This window comes from Oncorhynchus keta, unplaced genomic scaffold (assembly GCF_023373465.1).
Source record: "Oncorhynchus keta strain PuntledgeMale-10-30-2019 unplaced genomic scaffold, Oket_V2 Un_contig_23409_pilon_pilon, whole genome shotgun sequence".
In the NCBI taxonomy this organism is placed as follows: domain Eukaryota; kingdom Metazoa; phylum Chordata; class Actinopteri; order Salmoniformes; family Salmonidae; genus Oncorhynchus; species Oncorhynchus keta.
Window position 1 is genome coordinate 589 of NW_026283364.1, and position 19,257 is coordinate 19,845.

Genomic DNA, 19,257 nt, shown 5'->3' on the forward strand with positions numbered 1-19,257 from the left:
ATACTGTACCTTGATTAGTGCAGTATACTGTACCTTGATTAGTGCAGTATACTGTACCTTGATTAGTGCAGTATACTGTACCTTGATTAGTGCAGTATACTGTACCTTGATTAGTGCAGAGATAGTGCAGTATACTGTACCTTGATTAGTGCAGAGATAGTGCAGTATACTGTACCTTGATTAGTGCAGAGATAGTGCAGTATACTGTACCTTGATTAGTGCAGAGATAGTGCAGTATACTGTACCTTGATTAGTGCAGAGATAGTGCAGTATACTGTACCTTGATTAGTGCAGAGATAGTGCAGTATACTGTACCTTGATTAGTGCAGAGATAGTGCAGTATACTGTACCTTGTTTAGTGCAGAGATAGTGTAGTATACTGTACCTTGTTTAGTGCAGAGATAGTGCAGTATACTGTACCTTGTTTAGTGCAGAGATAGTGCAGTATACTGTACCTTGTTTAGTGCAGAGATAGTGCAGTATACTGTACCTTGATTAGTGCAGTATACTGTACCTTGATTAGTGCAGTATACTGTACCTTGATTAGTGCAGTATACTGTACCTTGATTAGTGCAGTATACTGTACCTTGATTAGTGCAGTATACTGTACCTTGATTAGTGCAGTATACTGTACCTTGATTAGTGCAGTATACTGTACCTTGATTAGTGCAGTATACTGTACCTTGATTAGTGCAGTATACTGTACCTTGATTAGTGCAGTATACTGTACCTTGATTAGTGCAGTATACTGTACCTTGATTAGTGCAGTATACTGTACCTTGATTAGTGCAGTATACTGTACCTTGATTAGTGCAGTATACTGTACCTTGATTAGTGCAGTATACTGTACCTTGATTAGTGCAGTATACTGTACCTTGTTTAGTGCAGTATACTGTACCTTGATTAGTGCAGTATACTGTACCTTGATTAGTGCAGTATACTGTACCTTGTTTAGTGCAGTATACTGTACCTTGATTAGTGCAGTATACTGTACCTTGATTAGTGCAGTATACTGTACCTTGATTAGTGCAGTATACTGTACCTTGATTAGTGCAGTATACTGTACCTTGATTAGTGCAGTATACTGTACCTTGATTAGTGCAGTATACTGTACCTTGATTAGTGCAGTATACTGTACCTTGATTAGTGCAGTATACTGTACCTTGATTAGTGCAGTATACTGTACCTTGATTAGTGCAGTATACTGTACCTTGATTAGTGCAGTATACTGTACCTTGATTAGTGCAGTATACTGTACCTTGATTAGTGCATCCAATGGATGACTGATAGATTGCTAAAGCACATGATGTGGTTAGCTGATATATAAAATACCTATCCAGGTGTTGTAAGATCTGGTGTCAGCAACATCTGAGCAGAGGAACAGAGGAACACTATGCTTTGTGTTCAGACACCTCCTGATTTACACATTTAGCACTGGTTTCAGTTATACTGATTCCACTTAATTATTGTCTGAACTGTTCCTGTCTGTCAACACAGTAGATGTGATGTTTGATGGTAATGGAACACGACCTCTAACTGGTCTATCTGGTCTTAACAGCAGCAGACAGGCAGCGGTAGAATAATAACCATGTTTAGAATGTCATTTGATACGCCCCATATGAGCACATTATGTTCACCTGATGTAGGCTACGTTGTTAAGGAATGTACTGTGTTTATCCACAGTTATACAGCATATCACTACTTTTTTTAGTTTATAGTTTGCAAAAATATTATCTGTAAAAGTATAAACTTTGCAGAACACTGCATGAGGCACCGAAGAAATGTGGACTTTTTTTGCAATGAGGTCATCGTCTGTTTCCATGTTTTTGATTGGCTGCAGTTTTAGTAATGGAACGAAGAAGAGGAAGGATTCTGTTCCTGTTGACACTCTGGCTGCAAGACTTCACTGGTCAATGCCAAGGTACACACACACATACACACATACACACACACACACACACACACACACATAACACGCTACACACACACACACACGCTACACACACACGCTACACACACACACACACTTGTTTTTGGATCCCATTGTCTTTTCCAGAGGCAGCAGATATTCTTCCTGGGGTCAACAGAAATCACAAAACATGACAAGTAACTAAACACTGATAGACAAGGACAGTCACACAAATACATAAATATTATAATAATAATGCAATACAAAAAACATGTTTGTCCCTTTACATGTCCTGCCATTCCATGAGTAGATATTTCATATTTTTTATTTGTTTAATTTTGGACTTGGGGACTGTGAAGCGACCTCTGGTGGCATGTCTTATTGGGTATATATTGGTGTATAAGCTGAATGTTATTTGACTAGAAGAGAAGCAGTTCATGTCTTGTCAACCCTCAACCATGAAAGACACCCACTATCAGTGTAAGCAGTTGATGTTACTCTTCAATAACACAGACCCCAAAACAAATCAGCGGGAGAAAAATAGGTTTATTCAAAGAGGACAAATCATAGATGTTATGCTGAGAGGTAGATGTTCATTCTCCCCTGTCCTCAGTGATTCTCTCCTCAGTGATTCTCTCCACAGAACAAAGGGACAGGATGTAGTGTTATAACCCAACCATAGCCTGTGGTTGACCAGTTAGAATTCCTTGCAATAAAACTGACCAATGGCAAAATAACAAGTAACCTGTTTCAGTCTCCATGTCTAGACAAAATTCTCCCATGTCTGTGACCATTGATCAATAATTCCCCAATTACAGAAAAAAACACTATTTTTATTGATCTTAAGTAAGCTATTGACCCTCGTCCTCTGCGTTGTGTAGTTATCCTAAAATATTCTTACACTCCCTAGACAATTTTAAAGAAATATACTTCAAATGTATTTTTGGAAAATAATAGAAACATCAGCATTAAGTATAAAATCATTCACATTTAAACACATTACATTTCTATAAAACACAAAAGGACATATTTGTAACGTTCGTCCTGGAAAGAAGGTCACCAAAACGCGGCGTGGTAAGTGTTCATTGTAATTTAATAAATAAACTGAACACTGAAACAACAAAGAGAGTGAACGAAACGAAACAGTTCTGGCTGGTGCAGATACACAAAACAGAAAACATCTACCCACAACAGACAGGTGGGAAAAGGCTACCTAAGTATGGTTCTCAATCAGAGACAACGATAGACTTAGCTGCCTCTAATTGGGAATCATACCAAAAAATCCCAACATAGAAAAAACAACCTAGAACCCCACATAGACGAGAAGACAGCTGCCTCTGATTGAGAACCATACCCGGCCAAACACAGAGTAAAGAAAACATAGAACACCAGACATAGAATGCCCACCACAACTCACTCTCTGACCAAACCAAAAGAGGCATAAAAAGGATCTCTAAGGTCAGGGCATGACAATGTTTTACTTGATGTTACAATAAGAAATAGATTTCAAACAAAGTTATAGAAAATAAGTATTAACAGGTGTAATGATGATGTCCCTTACAATTCCTACCACATCCGGAATTTGAGGAAACTCACACGAAAAAGGAATTGTCTACAAGACAACAATAGTCAATTGTCCTATTGGCAAGGTAATCATTCACCAAAGTGACCAGCTCTTCCACACTGGTATCAGTCCAACATAGATAACTATTAGAGATGATGTTCTGACAGTCTGCCGGTAGTGAGGTGTCTCCACTGGTTGATAAGGATCTCTAATGAACACTTCACCGGTGACCTTGTATCATTGCAGGTACAGTCGTTGGGTCAAGGGATATTTTGCAGCTTCAGACGGTAGATTCTCCTAACCTGTAACGAAGGACACAATAATGAAAGTAACATCCTGGTTTCAAGAGAAATGTATATTTCACATAGAGTAAGCATGTCCCGATTTTCATGAAAACGTTAGACATTTCACCTAGATTTCCCTAATATGACGATCACTGCAGTTGTCACGAGTCCGACCGAGGGTGGTTTCCCTTCCGGGCGGGTGGCGTCACCGGCGGTCGTCACCGCCTATTAGCTGCCACTGATTGTCTTTCCTCCCCCTCCTTGTATGTTTATTGGCAGCACCTGTTTGTGAATGATTAGTTTGTCTTTATTAGACAGCCGACCCTCCCTGGTTGTTGTGCGGGATTAATGATTGTAACCTTCGGCTCTGTAGAGAGGGCAGTGTTTGTTCCTGGTCGTGAAATTTCAGTTGTACCTTTCTCCTTCCCGTGTGTGGGGCCGTTATTATTGTGAGCACCCTGTGGTGCGTTGGCATTAAAAGAGCACAGCCTTGCACTCTCTGTCCCCTGCGTTTGACTCCACACCCACGACACCCGGAGCATTACAGCAGTGTACAACATTATTTACGAATCCCTTTTGGCCCGACAGTCTAGGGGGATGGTAACGAGACCCGTAACATAACTCATGCAAATTATGATAGTCAAAAGTAAGAGTGAGAACCAAATAACCACAGAGAACTAAATTACCGTCACACGCTCATGGTTTATTTGAAAACACACAGTAATGGGGGGGCAGGAAAAGTGGCTGAGCTGGACCCAAGGAAAGAAATAATAAGTATTCAAAAACACCCCTAAGCTAGACTAGCCTACTTCACCAACAGCTAACTAACTAACCAAAAACACCCATAAACTAGACTAGCCTACTTCACCAACAGCAACTAACTAACCAAAAACACCCCTAAGCTAGACTAGCCTACTTCACCAACAGCTAACTAACTAACCAAAACACCCATAAATAAGCCTACTCACCAACAGCTAACTAACTAACCAAAAACACCCCCTAAGCTAGACTAGCCTACTTCACCAACAGCTAACTAACTAACCAAAAACACTAACCAAAGCCTAACACCCATAACCAAAAAGCATAAACCAGACTAGCCTACTTCACCAACAGCTTGAACTTAACCTAAAAACACCCCTATAAGCCAGACTAGCCTACTTCACCAACAGCTAACTAACTAACCAAAAACACCCCTAAGCTAGACTAGCCTACTTCACCAACAGCTAACTAACTAACCAAAAACACCCCTAAGCTGTAGGGACTAGCCTACTTCACCAACAGCCAACTAACCAACCAAAAACACCCCTAACCTAGACTAGCCTACTTCACCAACACAACTAACTAACCAAAAACACCTTATAAACTAGACTAGCCTACTTCACCAACAGCTAAATTCAACCAACCAAAACACCCCTAACCTAGACTAGCCTACTTCACCAACAGCTAACTAACTAACCAAAAACACCCCTAACCTAGACTAGCCTACTTCACCAACAGCTAACTTACTAACCAAAAACACCCCTAACCTAGACTAGCCTACTTCACCAACAGCTAACTAACTAACCAAAAACACCCATAAGCTAGACTAGCCTACTTCACCAACAGCTAACTAACTAACCAAAAACACCCCTAACCTAGACTAGCCTACTTCACCAACAGCTAACTTACTAACCAAAAACACCCCTAACCTAGACTAGCCTACTTCACCAACAAACCAAAAACACCCCTAAGCTAGACTAGCCTACTTCACCAACAGCTAACTAACTAACCAAAAACACCCATAAGCTAGACTAGCCTACTTCACCAACAGCTAACTAACTAACCAAAAACACCCCTAAGCTAGACTAGCCTACTTCACCAACAGCTAACTAACTAACCAAAAACACCCATAAGCTAGACTAGCCTACTTCACCAACAGCTAACTAACTAACCAAAAACACCCATAAGCTAGCCTAGCCTACTTCACCAACAGCTAACTTACTAACCAAAAACACCCCTAACCTAGACTAGCCTACTTCACCAACAGCTAACTAACTAACCAACCAAATACACCCCTAAGCTAGACTAGCCTACTTCACCAACAGCTAACTAACTAACCAAAAACACCCCTAACCTAGACTAGCCTACTTCACCAACAGCTAACTAACTAACCAAAAACACCTCTAAGCTAGACTAGTCTACTTCACCAACAGCTAACTAACTAACCAAAAACACCCATAAGCTAGACTAGCCTACTTCACCAACAGCTAACTAACCAAAAACACCCCTAAGCTAGACTAGCCTACTTCACCAACAGCTAACTAACTAACCAAAGACACCCATAAACTAGACTAGCCTACTTCACCAACAGCTAACTAACTAACCAAAAACACCCATAAGCTAGCCTAGCCTACTTCACCAACAGCTAACTCACTAACCAAAAACACCCCTAACCTAGACTAGCCTACTTCACCAACAGCTAACTAACTAACCAAAAACACCCATAAGCTAGACTAGCCTACTTCACCAACAGCTAACTAACTAACCAAAAACACCCATGAACTAGACTAGCCTACTTCACCAACAGCTAACTAACTAAAAACACCCATAAGCTAGCCTAGCCTACTTCACCAACAGCTAACTTACTAACCAAAAACACCCCTAACCTAGACTAGCCTACTTCACCAACAGCTAACTAACTAACCAAAAACACCCCTAAGCTAGACTAGCCTACTTCACCAACAGCTAACTAACTAACCAAAAACACCCCTAAGCTAGACTAGCCTACTTCACCAACAGCTAACTAACTAACCAAAAACAACCCTAAGCTAGACTAGCCTACTTCACCAACAGCTAACTAACTAACCAAAAACACCCATAAACTAGACTAGCCTACTTCACCAACAGCTAACTAACTAACCAAAGACACCCCTAACCTAGACTAGCCTACTTCACCAACAGCTAACTAACTAACCAAAAACAACCCTAAGCTAGACTAGCCTACTTCACCAACAGCTAACTAACTAACCAAAACACCCATAAACTAGACTAGCCTACTTCACCAACAGCTAACTAACCAAAAACACCCATAAACTAGACTAGCCTACTTCACCAACAGCTAACTAACTAACCAAAAACACCCATAAAATAGACGAGGCCTACTTCACCAACAGCTAACTAACTTACCAAAAACACCCATAAACTAGACTAGCCTACTTCACCAACAGCTAACTAACTAACCAAAAACACCCATAAGCTAGCCTACTTCACCAACAGCTAACTTACTAACCAAAAACACCCCTAACCTAGACTAGCCTACTTCACCAACAGCTAACTAACTAACCAAATACACCCCTAAGCTAGACTAGCCTACTTCACCAACAGCTAACTAACTAACCAAAAACACCCCTAAGCTAGACGAGCCTACTTCACCAACAGCTAACTAACTAACCAAAAACACCCCTAAGCTAGACTAGCCTACTTCCACCCACTGTCCTGGTACTACGTCACGTCCCCCTTCAGGAGTCCCACGTCTCTGTTACATGTGTTTGTTACCATCACCCACTGTCCTGGTACTACGGCACGTCCCCCTTCAGGAGTCCCATGTCTCTGTTACATGTGTTTGTTACCATCACCCACTGTCCTGGTACTACGTCACGTCCCCCTTCAGGAGTCTCACGTCTCTGTTACAATCACCCACTGTCCTGGTACTACGTCTCCCTTCAGGAGTCTCACGTCTCTGTTACATGTGTTTGTTACCATCACCCACTGTCCTGGTATTACATCACGTCCCCATTCAGGAGTCTCACGTCTCTGTTACATGTGTTTGTTACCATCACCCACTGTCCTGGTACTACGTCACGTCCCCCTTCAGGAGTCCCACGTCTCTGTTACATGTGTTTGTTACCATCACCCACTGTCCTGGTACTACGTCACGTCCCTCTTCAGGAGTCTCTGTTACATGTGTTTGTTACCATCACCCACTGTCCTGGTACTACGTCACGTCCCCCTTCAGGAGTCTCACGTCTCTGTTACATGTGTTTGTTACCATCACCCACTGTCCTGGTACTACGTCACGTCCCCTTCAGGAGTCCCACGTCTCTGTTACATGTGTTTGTTACCATCACCCACTGTCCTGGTACTACGTCACGTCCCCCTTCAGGAGTCTCACGTCTCTGTTACATGTGTTTGTAACCATCACCCACTGTCCTGGTACTACGTCACGTCCCTCTTCAGGAGTCCCACGTCTCTTTTACCATCACCCACTGTCCTGGTACTACATCACGTCCCCCTTCAGGAGTCTCACGTCTCTGTTACCATCACCCACTGTCCTGGTACTACGGCACGTCCCCCTTCAGGAGTCCCACGTCTCTGTTACCATCACCCACTGTCCTGGTACTACGTCACGTCCCCCTTCAGGAGTCCCACGTCTCTGTTACATGTGTTTGTTACCATCACCCACTGTCCTGGTACTACGTCTCGTCCCCCTTCAGGAGTCCCACGTCTCTGTTACATGTGTTTGTTACCATCACCCACTGTCCTGGTACTACGTCACGTCCCCCTTCAGGAGTCCCACGTCTCTGTTACATGTGTTTGTTACCATCACCCACTGTCCTGGTACTACGTCACGTCCCTCTTCAGGAGTCTCTGTTACCATCACCCACTGTCCTGGTACTACGTCACGTCCCCCTTCAGGAGTCTCACGTCTCTGTTACATGTGTTTGTTACCATCACCCACTGTCCTGGTACTACGTCACGTCCCCCTTCAGGAGTCCCACGTCTCTGTTACATGTGTTTGTTACCATCACCCACTGTCCTGGTACTACGTCACGTCCCTCTTCAGGAGTCTCTGTTACCATCACCCACTGTCCTGGTACTACGTCACGTCCCCCTTCAGGAGTCTCACGTCTCTGTTACATGTGTTTGTAACCATCACCCACTGTCCTGGTACTACGTCACGTCCCCCTTCAGGAGTCCCACGTCTCTTTTACCATCACCCACTGTCCTGGTACTACATCACGTCCCCCTTCAGGAGTCTCACGTCTCTGTTACCATCACCCACTGTCCTGGTACTACGTCACGTCCCCCTTCAGGAGTCCCATGTCTCTGTTACCATCACCCACTGTCCTGGTACTACGGCACGTCCCCTTCAGGAGTCCCACGTCTCTGTTACCATCACCCACTGTCCTGGTACTACGTCACATCCCACATCTGTGAAATCAAACTGTCCACTTAGGAAGCAACACTGATTGCCAATACATTTCACATGCTGTTGTGCAAATGGAATAGACAACATGTGGAAATTATAGGCAATTAGCAAGACACCCCCAATAAAGGAGTGGTTCTGCCGGTGGTGACCACAGACCACTTCTCAGTTCCTATGCTTCCTGGCTGATGTTTTGGTCACTTTTGAATGCTGGCGGTGCTTTCACTCTAGTGGTAGCATGAGACGGAGTCTACAACCCACACAAGTGGCTCATGTAGTGCAGCTCATCCAGGATAGCACATCAATGCGAGCTGTGGCAAGAAGGTTTGCTGTTTGCTGTCAGCGTAGTGTCCAGAGTATGGAGGCGCTACCAGGAGACAGGCCAGTACATCAGGAGACGTAGAGGAGGCCGTAGGAGGGCAACAACCCAGCAGCAGGATCGCTACCTCCGACTTTGTGCAAGGAGGAGCAGGAGGAGCACTGCCAGAGCCCTGCAAAATGACCTCCAACAGGCCACAAATGTGCATGTGTCTGCTCAAACGGTCAGAAACAGACTCCATGAGGGTGGTATGAGGGCCCGACGTCCACAGGTGGGGGTTGTGCTTACAGCCCAACACTGTGCAGGACGTTTGGCATTTGCCAGAGAACACCAAGATTGGCAAATTCGCCACTGGCGCCCTGTGCTCTTCACAGATGAAAGCAGGTTCACACTGAGCACATGTGACAGACATGACATGAGTCTGGAGATGCCGTGGAGAACGTTCTGCTGCCTGCAACATCCTCCAGCATGACCGGTTAGGTGGTGGGTCAGTCATGGTGTGGGGTGGCATTTCTTTGGGGGACCGCACAGCCCTCCATGTGCTCGCCAGAGGTAGCCTGACTGCCATTAGGTACCAAGAGGGGATCTCAGACCCCTTGTGAGACCATATTCTGGTGCGGTTGGCCCTGGGTTCCTCCTAATGCAAGACAATGCTAGACCTTATGTGGCTGGAGTGTGTCAGCAGTTCCTGCAAGAGGAAGGCATTGATGCTATGGACTGGCCCGCCCCTTCCCCAGACCTGAATCCAATTGAGCACATCTGGGACATCATGTCTCGCTCCATCCACCAACGCCACGTTGCACCACAGACTGTCCAGGAGTTGGCGGATGCTTTAGTCCAGGTCTGGAAGGAGATCCCTCAGGAGACCATCTGCCACCTCATCAGGAGCATGCCCAGGCGTTGTAGGGAGGTCATACAGGCACGTGGAGGCCACACACACTACTGAGCCTCATTTTGAGGGACATTACATCAAAGTTGGATCAGCCTGTAGTGTGGTTTTCCACTTTAATTTTGAGTGTGACTCCAAATCCAGACCTCCATGGGTTGATAAATTGGATTTCCATTGATCATTTTTGTGTGATTTTGTTGTCAGCACATTCAACTATGTAAAGAAAAAAGTATTTAATAAGAATTTTTCATTCATTCAGATATAGGATGTGTTATTTTAGTGTTCCCATTATTTTTTTGAGCAGTGTATATATTTATAACCTCCGTTGAGGACTATAACCTCTTATTTTTCAAAACTGTAGGGCCTGGTTACCCATAAAACTTGTGTTCACTTCAAAAGCTCGTTGAAGTCTTACATTACCCACGTGTCAAAAATTGTTACTCAACTTGCAACTCACTTCTTTGCAAAAAGGTTTCACAAAAGGACTCAAACCTTTTAATAGAGGACTTGAACACGTATAATAGAGATTTAACAAACCTGTAACAGTGCAAACAAAGGACTATACCTTATACATCACAGACACGTATCACTCATTGCATGCACTTATTTGATCCTGATTTGGTTCTTTTAAATTATATCCCACTGCTGGCTTGCTTCTGAAGCTAAGCAGGGTTGGTCCTGGTCAGTCCCTGGATGGGAGACCAGACGCTGCTGAAGTGGTGTTGGAGGACCAATAGGTCCCACTCTTTCCTCTGGTCTAAAAAAATATCCCAATGTCCCAGGGCAGTGATTGGGGACGCTGTCCTGTGTAGGGTGCCGTCTTTCGAATGGGACGTTAAACGGGTGTCCTGACTCTCTGAGGTCATTAAAGATCCCTTGGCACTTATCGTAGGAGTAGGGGTGTTAACCCCGGTGTCCTGGCTAAATTCTCAAGCTGTCCCTCATACCATCATGATCACCTAATCATTACCAGCTAACAATAGGCTCATTCATCCCCCTCCTCTCCCCTGCAACGATTCCCCAGGTCGTTGCTGTAAATGAGAACGTGTTCTCAGACAACTTGGTTAACTTGACAACCTGGTCAAATAACGGTAAAATAAAAATAATAAAAAGAAATCGGTCTGGACTCACCCAGCAATATGTTAGCAGTCAAACAGGAAATTAACAGTTGAATCCAATGGGCTCAAAACTCTCTCTCTCTCTTTCCCTGGATCAATACACAGTTGAGTCTTTCCTTGTTGTTGGTTACGACCAATTCATCTTGGTCACGGCACCAAGTGTTAGCAATTGATGTTACTCTTCAATAACACAGACCCCAAAGCAAATGAGGGGGAGAAAAATAAGTTTATTCCAAGAGGACAAATCATATATGTTTTGCTGAGAGGTAGATGTTCATTCTCCCCTGTCCTCAGTGATTCTCTCCTCCGTGATTCTTTCCACAGAACAAAGGGACAGGATGTAGTTGTATAAACCTACCCTAGCCTACAGTTGACCAATTATAATTCCTTGCTATAAAACTGGGCCAATGGCCTATTTCAGGCTCAATGTCGAGACAAATTCCTCCCATGTCTCTGACCCATTGATAAATAATCCCCTATTACAGAAAAAACATTATTTCCATTGATCGTTGGAACTCTATTGACGTCTAGTCCTCTTGACCTTTAGTCCTCTGTGTTGTGCATTTATCTTAACATATTATTGCAAAATTCTTGTCTGTTTCCACAGTTTCAGGGCAGCCCTCTAACCTGAAGATAGTTCTGCTGGGGAAGACTGGATCAGGGAAGAGTACAACAGGAAACACCATCCTGGGGAGGGAGGTGTTTAAAGCGGGGGCTTCTCCAGTGTCTGTGACTGCACAGAGTGAGAAACGGAGTGGAGTGGTGGATGGGAGGAAGATTGATGTCATCGACACCCCGGGACTCTATGACACAACAATGTCTAAAGAAGAGATGAAAAGTGAAATAGTCAGGTGTATAGAAATGTCAGTCCCAGGACCTCACGCCTTCCTGCTGGTGATCAGACTGGGGAGGTTCACAGAGGAGGAGCAGAACACTGTGAACTGGATCCAGGAGAACTTTGGAGAAGAAGCATCAATGTACACCATCATTCTGTTCACTCATGAAGATCAACTGGAGGGTAAATCAGTGGAAGAGTTTCTGGCTGAGAGCAAAGAGTTACGGAAACTCATCAATATCTGTGGGGGCAGATATCACTCCCTAATCAATGACAAGAGAGAAGACAACACTCAGGTCCCAGAGCTGCTGAAGAAGATAGAGGAGATGGTGAAGAAGAATGGAGGAAAACACTACACCAATGAGATGTACCAGGAGACCCAGAGGAAGATCGAAGAAGAGGAGGAGAGGAAGAGACAGGAAAAGGAGAAGAGAGAGAGAGAGAGAGACAGGAGGAGGAAGAAAGAAGAAGAAGAGAAGAGAAATTGAATGAGTGCAAGTGGTCAGCGTTTGCCAGTACAGCTGCATTGGGGTTGGGAGCCATGTACAGCTCTCCATGGTCGTTAGCAGCAGGGGCTGCATTAGCCGCTGTTAAAGGTTATCAGTGCATGGACACCTATTTCACCTCAGAAGACCAGGAGAAATAAGATTTCCACATCCACCATCTCAGATTGTTTTGAAATTAAGATGAAATGTTAACTTCTGAAAGGACGGATCTCTATAACATACGTGTTATATATGCTAACTTCTGAAAGGACTGATCTCTATAACATACGTGTTATATATGTTAACTTCTGAAAGGACGGATCTCTATAACATACGTGTTATATATGTTAACTTCTGTAAAGTGTTAAAACATTTTAAACACCCCCCCTCTGGTCCCATTACCAGACGACATTTACATAATAACCATTTTGCTTCAATTATTAGAAAGGATCATCTCTGAAAATGCATATCATTCTACTAGAGAGTCTCCTAGTCACATGACCTTGTAGAGAACGATACACTAACAGACTCACAGACTTTATCTTCATTTCCCCTTTTGATGTCTATGATGTACTAAGTGCTAAGTTAAAGAGTTGAAGAAAAAAACATAAAATATCCGTAGCTGATTTACATAATCCCTTTTTACTCTCTGCACCACTTATCACAGAACCACTGACCGATATATTTTAACTTGACAGTTGTTTCTGGTGTTGTCCTTATGATCTGTAAAGCAGGACATGTCCTCCCCTACATAAAGGAGGCCTTCTGACTTACATAACTATCCAACAATTAGAAAATGATCTTGCCTTCACAAAGTACTAGAATCCCTGGACAACTAACTGTCAACTAAGAACATCTTTAACTTCCCACTCTATTCTTAATGTGAACCAATCAGGTTTTAGAATCCCATCTATTCTTAATGTGAACCAATCAGGTTTTAGAATCCCATCTATTCTTAATGTGAACCAATCAGGTTTTAGAATCCCATCTATTCTTAATGTGATCAAATCAGGTTTTAGAATCTCATCTATTCTTAATGTGAACCAATCAGGTTTTAGAATCCCATCTATTCTTAATGTGAACCAATCAGGTTTTAGAATCCCATCTATTCTTAATGTGAACCAAGCAGGTTTAGAATCCCATCTATTCTTAATGTGAACCAATCCGGTTTAGAATCCCATCTATTCTTAATGTGAACCAATCAGGTTTTAGAATCCCATCTATTCTTAATGTGAACCAATCAGGTTTTAGAATCCCATCTATTCTTAATGTGAACCAATCAGGTTTTAGAATCCCATCTATTCTTAATGTGAACCAATCAGGTTTTAGACCTGGACAGAGCACAACATTCCTTGCATTTTGTTTCCCTGGAGCCTCTAGTGCAGGTCAGGACTCTGGTGTTGAATTATTTCAATGAAGATTGTATTTTACCCCTTTTTTCTCCACAATTTCGATCTTGTCTCATTGCTGCAACTCCCCAATGGGCTCGGGAGGCAAAGGTTGAGTCACGTGTCCTCTGAAACATGACCCACCAAACCACGCTTCTTAAAACCCGGAAGCCAGCCGCACCAATGTGTCCGAGGAAATACTATTTAACTGACGACCGGGTTAGCCTGCAGGCGCCCGACCCGCCACAAGGAGTCACTAGAGCGCGATGAGCCATGTAAAGCCCCCCGGCCAAACCCTCCCCTCACCCGGACAGACGACGCAAGCCTATTGTGTGCCATTCTACGGGGACTCATATAAACATATATGCAAGTTTTATTTATTTTTAAATGAAAACCTCATTAAATATGTGCTATTATGTAAATGACGAGAATCCGTTTTTCAACACATTGCTTCAAGGCAGAATATTGTTATTTTGTTCTATTGTGAGACACTCAATGGTCAGACTTTTACAGAACAGTTTATCAAAATATAGTAAATATATTTTGCATATATTTTACAGTCATAGCTATGTCATATGTCATAACAGCTGACATAAAGAGCGTCTGCTAAATGACTTAAATGTAAATGTAAATAATTTGTCATAACCTGTCATAATATGGTCACAACACTGTCATGACACATATATTTAGACCTGTTTGTGACAGTTATTTTATGGCTACACCTACATAAGAGTCAGAACCCACAGAACCTACCACTGTAGATATTTTATGATTGGTTATGACACCTACATAAGAGTCAGAACCCACAGAACCTACCACTGTAGTTATTTTATGGTTGGTTATGACACCGACATAAGAGTCAAAACCCACAGAACCTACCACTGTAGTTATTTTATGGCTGGTTATGACACCTACATAAGAGTCAAAACCCACAGAACCTACCACTGTAGATATCAGTAAGCCAATACGAGAAGAGCAGTGACAGAAAGAAAACATTTGCCTGATTAGCGGGGTCGAGACAGTGGCAGTACAGGTAGAGGAGGAAAAGCAGGTAGCCGGCAGCAGCGCGTCGAGATGTAAATTAGTCGAGGTGAAGATGACAGTTAGCAACGATCTACCAGACAGCAGCCAGTCAACAGTTGCTTTTATTCCACGTCACAAATAAACCAACTTGTATGTGATTTGATTTGCCCTAAGTGTCTAAACGCTGGACTGAAAATCCCCATAGAGCACACGGAAGGTAATCGTGATGCATTTAGGAGGAGTGTTTACACTTCCTCCAGGCTGCAGGAGTGCTCCAGGGGAGATGGGGCATTTAATGTAAATGTGAGGATGGTTCTTTTAGCCCACCAACACGGTCTTGGTTCTGCAGCTCTAAAGAAAATAAGCAAGTCCTATGGATTCCTTCCTTCTCAGCTCATATCAGAGACCTGACAGGAGAGTGACAGGTCATTAAAAGGGAGAGTAGCCCATTATTGTCAGGTGCAGACTACAGACACCCTGGTTCGATTCCAGGCTGTATCACAAACGGCCGTGATTGGGAGTCCCATAGGACTTGCCTAGTTAAATAAAGGATCAATAAAAAAAATTGTTATAACCGTGTCATAACATGTTAGGACACTGGGTGTCAAGTGAAGTGTTACCAATAATTTCGTACGTAAAAAGATAAGATGTGTATGCACCCAGTGCCCAAGGAAGCAGAGGTAACCTGCCTAAATGATTAACGCCCCGTAGCACTCACTTCGGTAGCCATGAAGTGCTTTGAAAGGCTGACTCACATCAACAGTATCCTCCAGGAAACCCAAGACCCACTCCAATTCGCATATCGCCCCAACAGATCCACAGATGTCACAATCTCAATCACACTCCACACTGCCCTTTCACACCTGGAAAAAAGGAACACCTATGTGAGAATGCTGTTCATTGACTACAGCTCAGTGTTCAACAACATAGTGCCCTCAAAGCTCATTAATAAGCTAAGGACCCTGGGACTAAACACCTCCCTCTGCAACTGGATCCTGGACTTCCTGAAGGGCCGCCCCCAGGCGTTAAGGCAACAACACGACTGCTACGCTGATCCTCAACACAGGGGCCGCGCAGGGGTGTGTACTTTTTATTTTTCGTATTTTTTATTTAATCTTTTTTTAACCAGGTGGACCAGTTGAGAACAAGTTCTCATTTACAACTGCGACCTGGCCAAGATAAAGCAAAGCAGTGCGACAAAAATGACAACACAGAGTTACACATGGGATAAACAAACGTACAGTCAATAACACAATAGAAAAAGTCTATGTACAGTTTGTGCAAATGTAGTAAAATTAGGGAAGTAAGGAAATAAATAGGCCATATAGCTTCCAGCTTCAGTGATTTTTGCAATTCGTTTCCATCATTGGCAGCAGAAAACTGGAAGGAAAGGCGGGCAAAGGAGGTGTTGGCTTTGGGGATGACCAGTGAAATATACCTGCTGGAGCGCGTGCTACGGGTGGGTGTTGCTATGGTGACCAGTGAGCTGAGATAAGGCGGCATACTTAGTACCGGTATACTTGATAATTAGTCCCCTCCTGTTCTCCCTGTTCACCCATGACTGCCTGGCCAAACATGACTCCAGCACCATCATTAAGTTTGCTGACGACATAACAGTGGTTGGCCTGATCACCGACAACGATGAGACAGCCTATAGGGAGGAGGTCAGAGAACTGGCAGTGTGGTGCCAGAACAACAACCTCTCCCTCAATGTGAGCAAGACAAAGAAACTGATCGTGGAATACAGGAAAAGGTGGACCGAAACAGGCCCCCATTAACATCAACGGGGCTGAAGAGGGCACGACAAAACATTTACCCCGCCAGGAGACTGAAAAGATTTGGCATGGGTCCCCAGATCCTCAAAAAGTTCTACAGCTGCACCATTGAGAGCATCCTGACCGGTTGCATCACCGCCTGGTATGGCAACTGCTCTGCATCTGACGGTAAGTTGCTACAGAGGGTAGTGCGAACGGCCCAGTACATCACTGGGGTAAAGCTTCCTGCCATCCAGGACCTAGATAATAGGCGGTGTCAGAGGAAAGCCCATAAAATTGTCAGAGAATCCAGTCATCCAAGTCATAGACTGTCATCTCTGCTACCGCACGGCAAGCGATACCGGACCGCCAAGTCTAGGACCAAAGGCTCCTTAACAGCTTAATTAAAACCTCTTTGGGATAGGGCTAGCATTTTCACTTTTGGATAAATAGCGTGCCCAATTTCAACTTTCTGCTTCTCATGCCAAGAATATAAGATATGCATATTATTAGTATATGTGGATAGAAAACACTCTGAAGTTTCTAAAACTGTTTGAATCATGTCTGTGAGTATTACAGAACTTATGTAGCAGGCAAAACCCGAGGACTAACCATTCAGAACAAAAAAAAATTAAGGTCACTGTCTATTCAATGAGTTTTCTTTGGGACACTAGATGAAATATGAGCTTGTTTGCAGTTCCTACCACTTCCACTGGATGTCACCAGCCTTTGGTTGAGGTTATTCCTTTGTGCAATGAAGAAGTACGGCCATCTTGGATTAGGGTAATGTTATGTGTACTGTTTGAGAGTTGCGCAAGACTAGGAAAGTAGCGTTAGTTTGTGATCCTCCTGTATTGAAAACAGATAGCCCCGTCTTCAATTTGATTCATTATTAACGTTTAAAAATACCTCAAGTTGTATTACAAAAGTAGTTTGAAATGTTTTGGCAAATTTTACAAGTCACTTTTAAGATATTTTGTAGTGACGTTGCGCAAATGGGATGCTGCTTTTTTCTTGATCAAACGCACCAAATAAATGGACATTTTGGATATATATCGACGGAATTAATCGAACAAAAGCACCATTTGTGATGTTTATGGGACATATTGGAGTGCCAACTAAAGAAGCTCGTCAAAGGTAAGGCATGTTTTATATTTTATTTCTGCGTTTTATTTGAATCTGGCGCTTTGCATTTTCCTTGGCAATTGGCCAGGTGGGACATTTGTGTCCCGCCTATCCCAGAGAGGTTTTAATCTACTCTACTGCTACACTTAAATCACTCTGAGTGTTTTCCATTAATGACACCTCCATAAATACCTTTCCCCCTTTTTCTCTCCACTCTACAGAATGGACTCTTGGAAAGCCCCTTGGTAACTTGAGTATGGTAACATCAAAAGGTTAGGAACCTAACATTATTTTGGCAATCCAACCAGTTGAAAGTGTCCGTTGGTACTTAAAAAATGTGATGTCAGATCAGTTGTCGTCTGAGACATTATTAATGATGATAGGACAACATAAACTGTATCTTGGAAAGTCTACACGTTCTAGTTATCAGATTCACATGGAATTGTTGTGCAATTTAAATGTTTAAATATGAAACTATTTGTGAAAAGATGAAATGTAATTTTAGCTTCTAAATGAGAGACTTGTTTTCATAAGTGAACTATGCTCACACAGTGGCCCCGCTCAAGTGAACAGGCATTGGTTGTGAACTATGAAACACGCCCTTCTCTCCCCCATGACAAATGCCCAATGACGAAAGTCAACCTCTTATGTTCCCGATGACATGAGGACTGCTGTCCATAGTTTAAAAAGGGCAAATTTCAACGTGGAGGTGACAATCGACACGCTGAAGGGATGAATTTCAACTTTACCAGCCAGAATATAGCATGAGCTTATGGTATTGCAACTTGGTATGAACTTTGAACTCTTGTTCACTAAAGATGTGATACATCCTGGCCGTCGCGTTATCAGCAGCAGCTGAATGACAGGGTACTACATCGAATCCGTTCTACCACCGAAAGACAGGGTACTACATCGTATCCGTTCTACCACCAGACGAACGACTACAACGTATCTGCTCAGAAATACTCTTCAAAGGACAAGGGAGATCTCTGCTGTGCAACCTAGCCTTCCATCTTCGACCAATCTATCGAAGCGCTGCTCAGAGTAAATATATTTCTTGAATTTTCCTTTTCCGAATGGGCAGTTATTTAGAATGCATACAATTCTGTATTTACGATAGCATAGCTTCATAAGATCAGATAGAGACCCAATCCTTTTGTTTCTCAGTCTTCACGCACTTTCATTCAAACCCAACCCCCTTTCTTTGTGTAACCAGCCGTCATATCGGTTTCGTCCACTAGGGATGTTTCCTTTTATGACATAATTAGTCGTCAATGTATGATCCATCCTGTGTATATGTAATTCTGTGGGACTATTTAGGTATTTTGTAAATAAATGATGAATCCAAATTTTGTATTGCAGATTCAACTTGTTAGCCA

General features: G+C 43.1%; 1 protein-coding gene and 1 long non-coding RNA gene across 5 annotated transcripts; both read left to right on the forward strand.

Moving 5' to 3' along the window:
- The first annotated feature begins 1,800 nt into the window (after positions 1-1,800).
- On the forward strand, positions 1,801-12,789 carry LOC127921738 (GTPase IMAP family member 7-like). Its single transcript, XM_052505363.1, has 2 exons — positions 1,801-1,921; positions 11,876-12,789. Exons 1-2 carry the CDS (start codon positions 1,849-1,851, stop codon positions 12,589-12,591), a joined length of 789 nt encoding a protein of 262 aa, XP_052361323.1. The 5' UTR covers positions 1,801-1,848; the 3' UTR covers positions 12,592-12,789.
- Positions 12,790-12,800: 11 nt separating this feature from the next.
- On the forward strand, positions 12,801-19,194 carry LOC127921739 (uncharacterized). Of its 4 annotated transcripts, none has more exons than XR_008109399.1 (3): positions 12,801-13,717; positions 13,794-16,942; positions 18,100-19,194. It is a non-coding gene; the product is annotated as an uncharacterized LOC127921739 (long non-coding RNA). The 4 variants fall into 4 exon arrangements; XR_008109402.1 differs by having other exon boundaries at positions 13,794-16,078; XR_008109401.1 differs by having other exon boundaries at positions 13,833-16,942.
- Positions 19,195-19,257: the final 63 nt, after the last annotated feature.

Bases quoted from the DNA above. Each gene is read 5' to 3' on its own strand.
- LOC127921738 (XM_052505363.1), top strand. From the start codon at position 1,849: ATGGAACGAAGAAGAGGAAGGATTCTGTTCCTGTTGACACTCTGGCTG. The intron at 1,922-11,875 runs GTACACACACAC...CTGTTTCCACAG, and splicing joins CTTCACTGGTCAATGCCAAG to TTTCAGGGCAGCCCTCTAAC.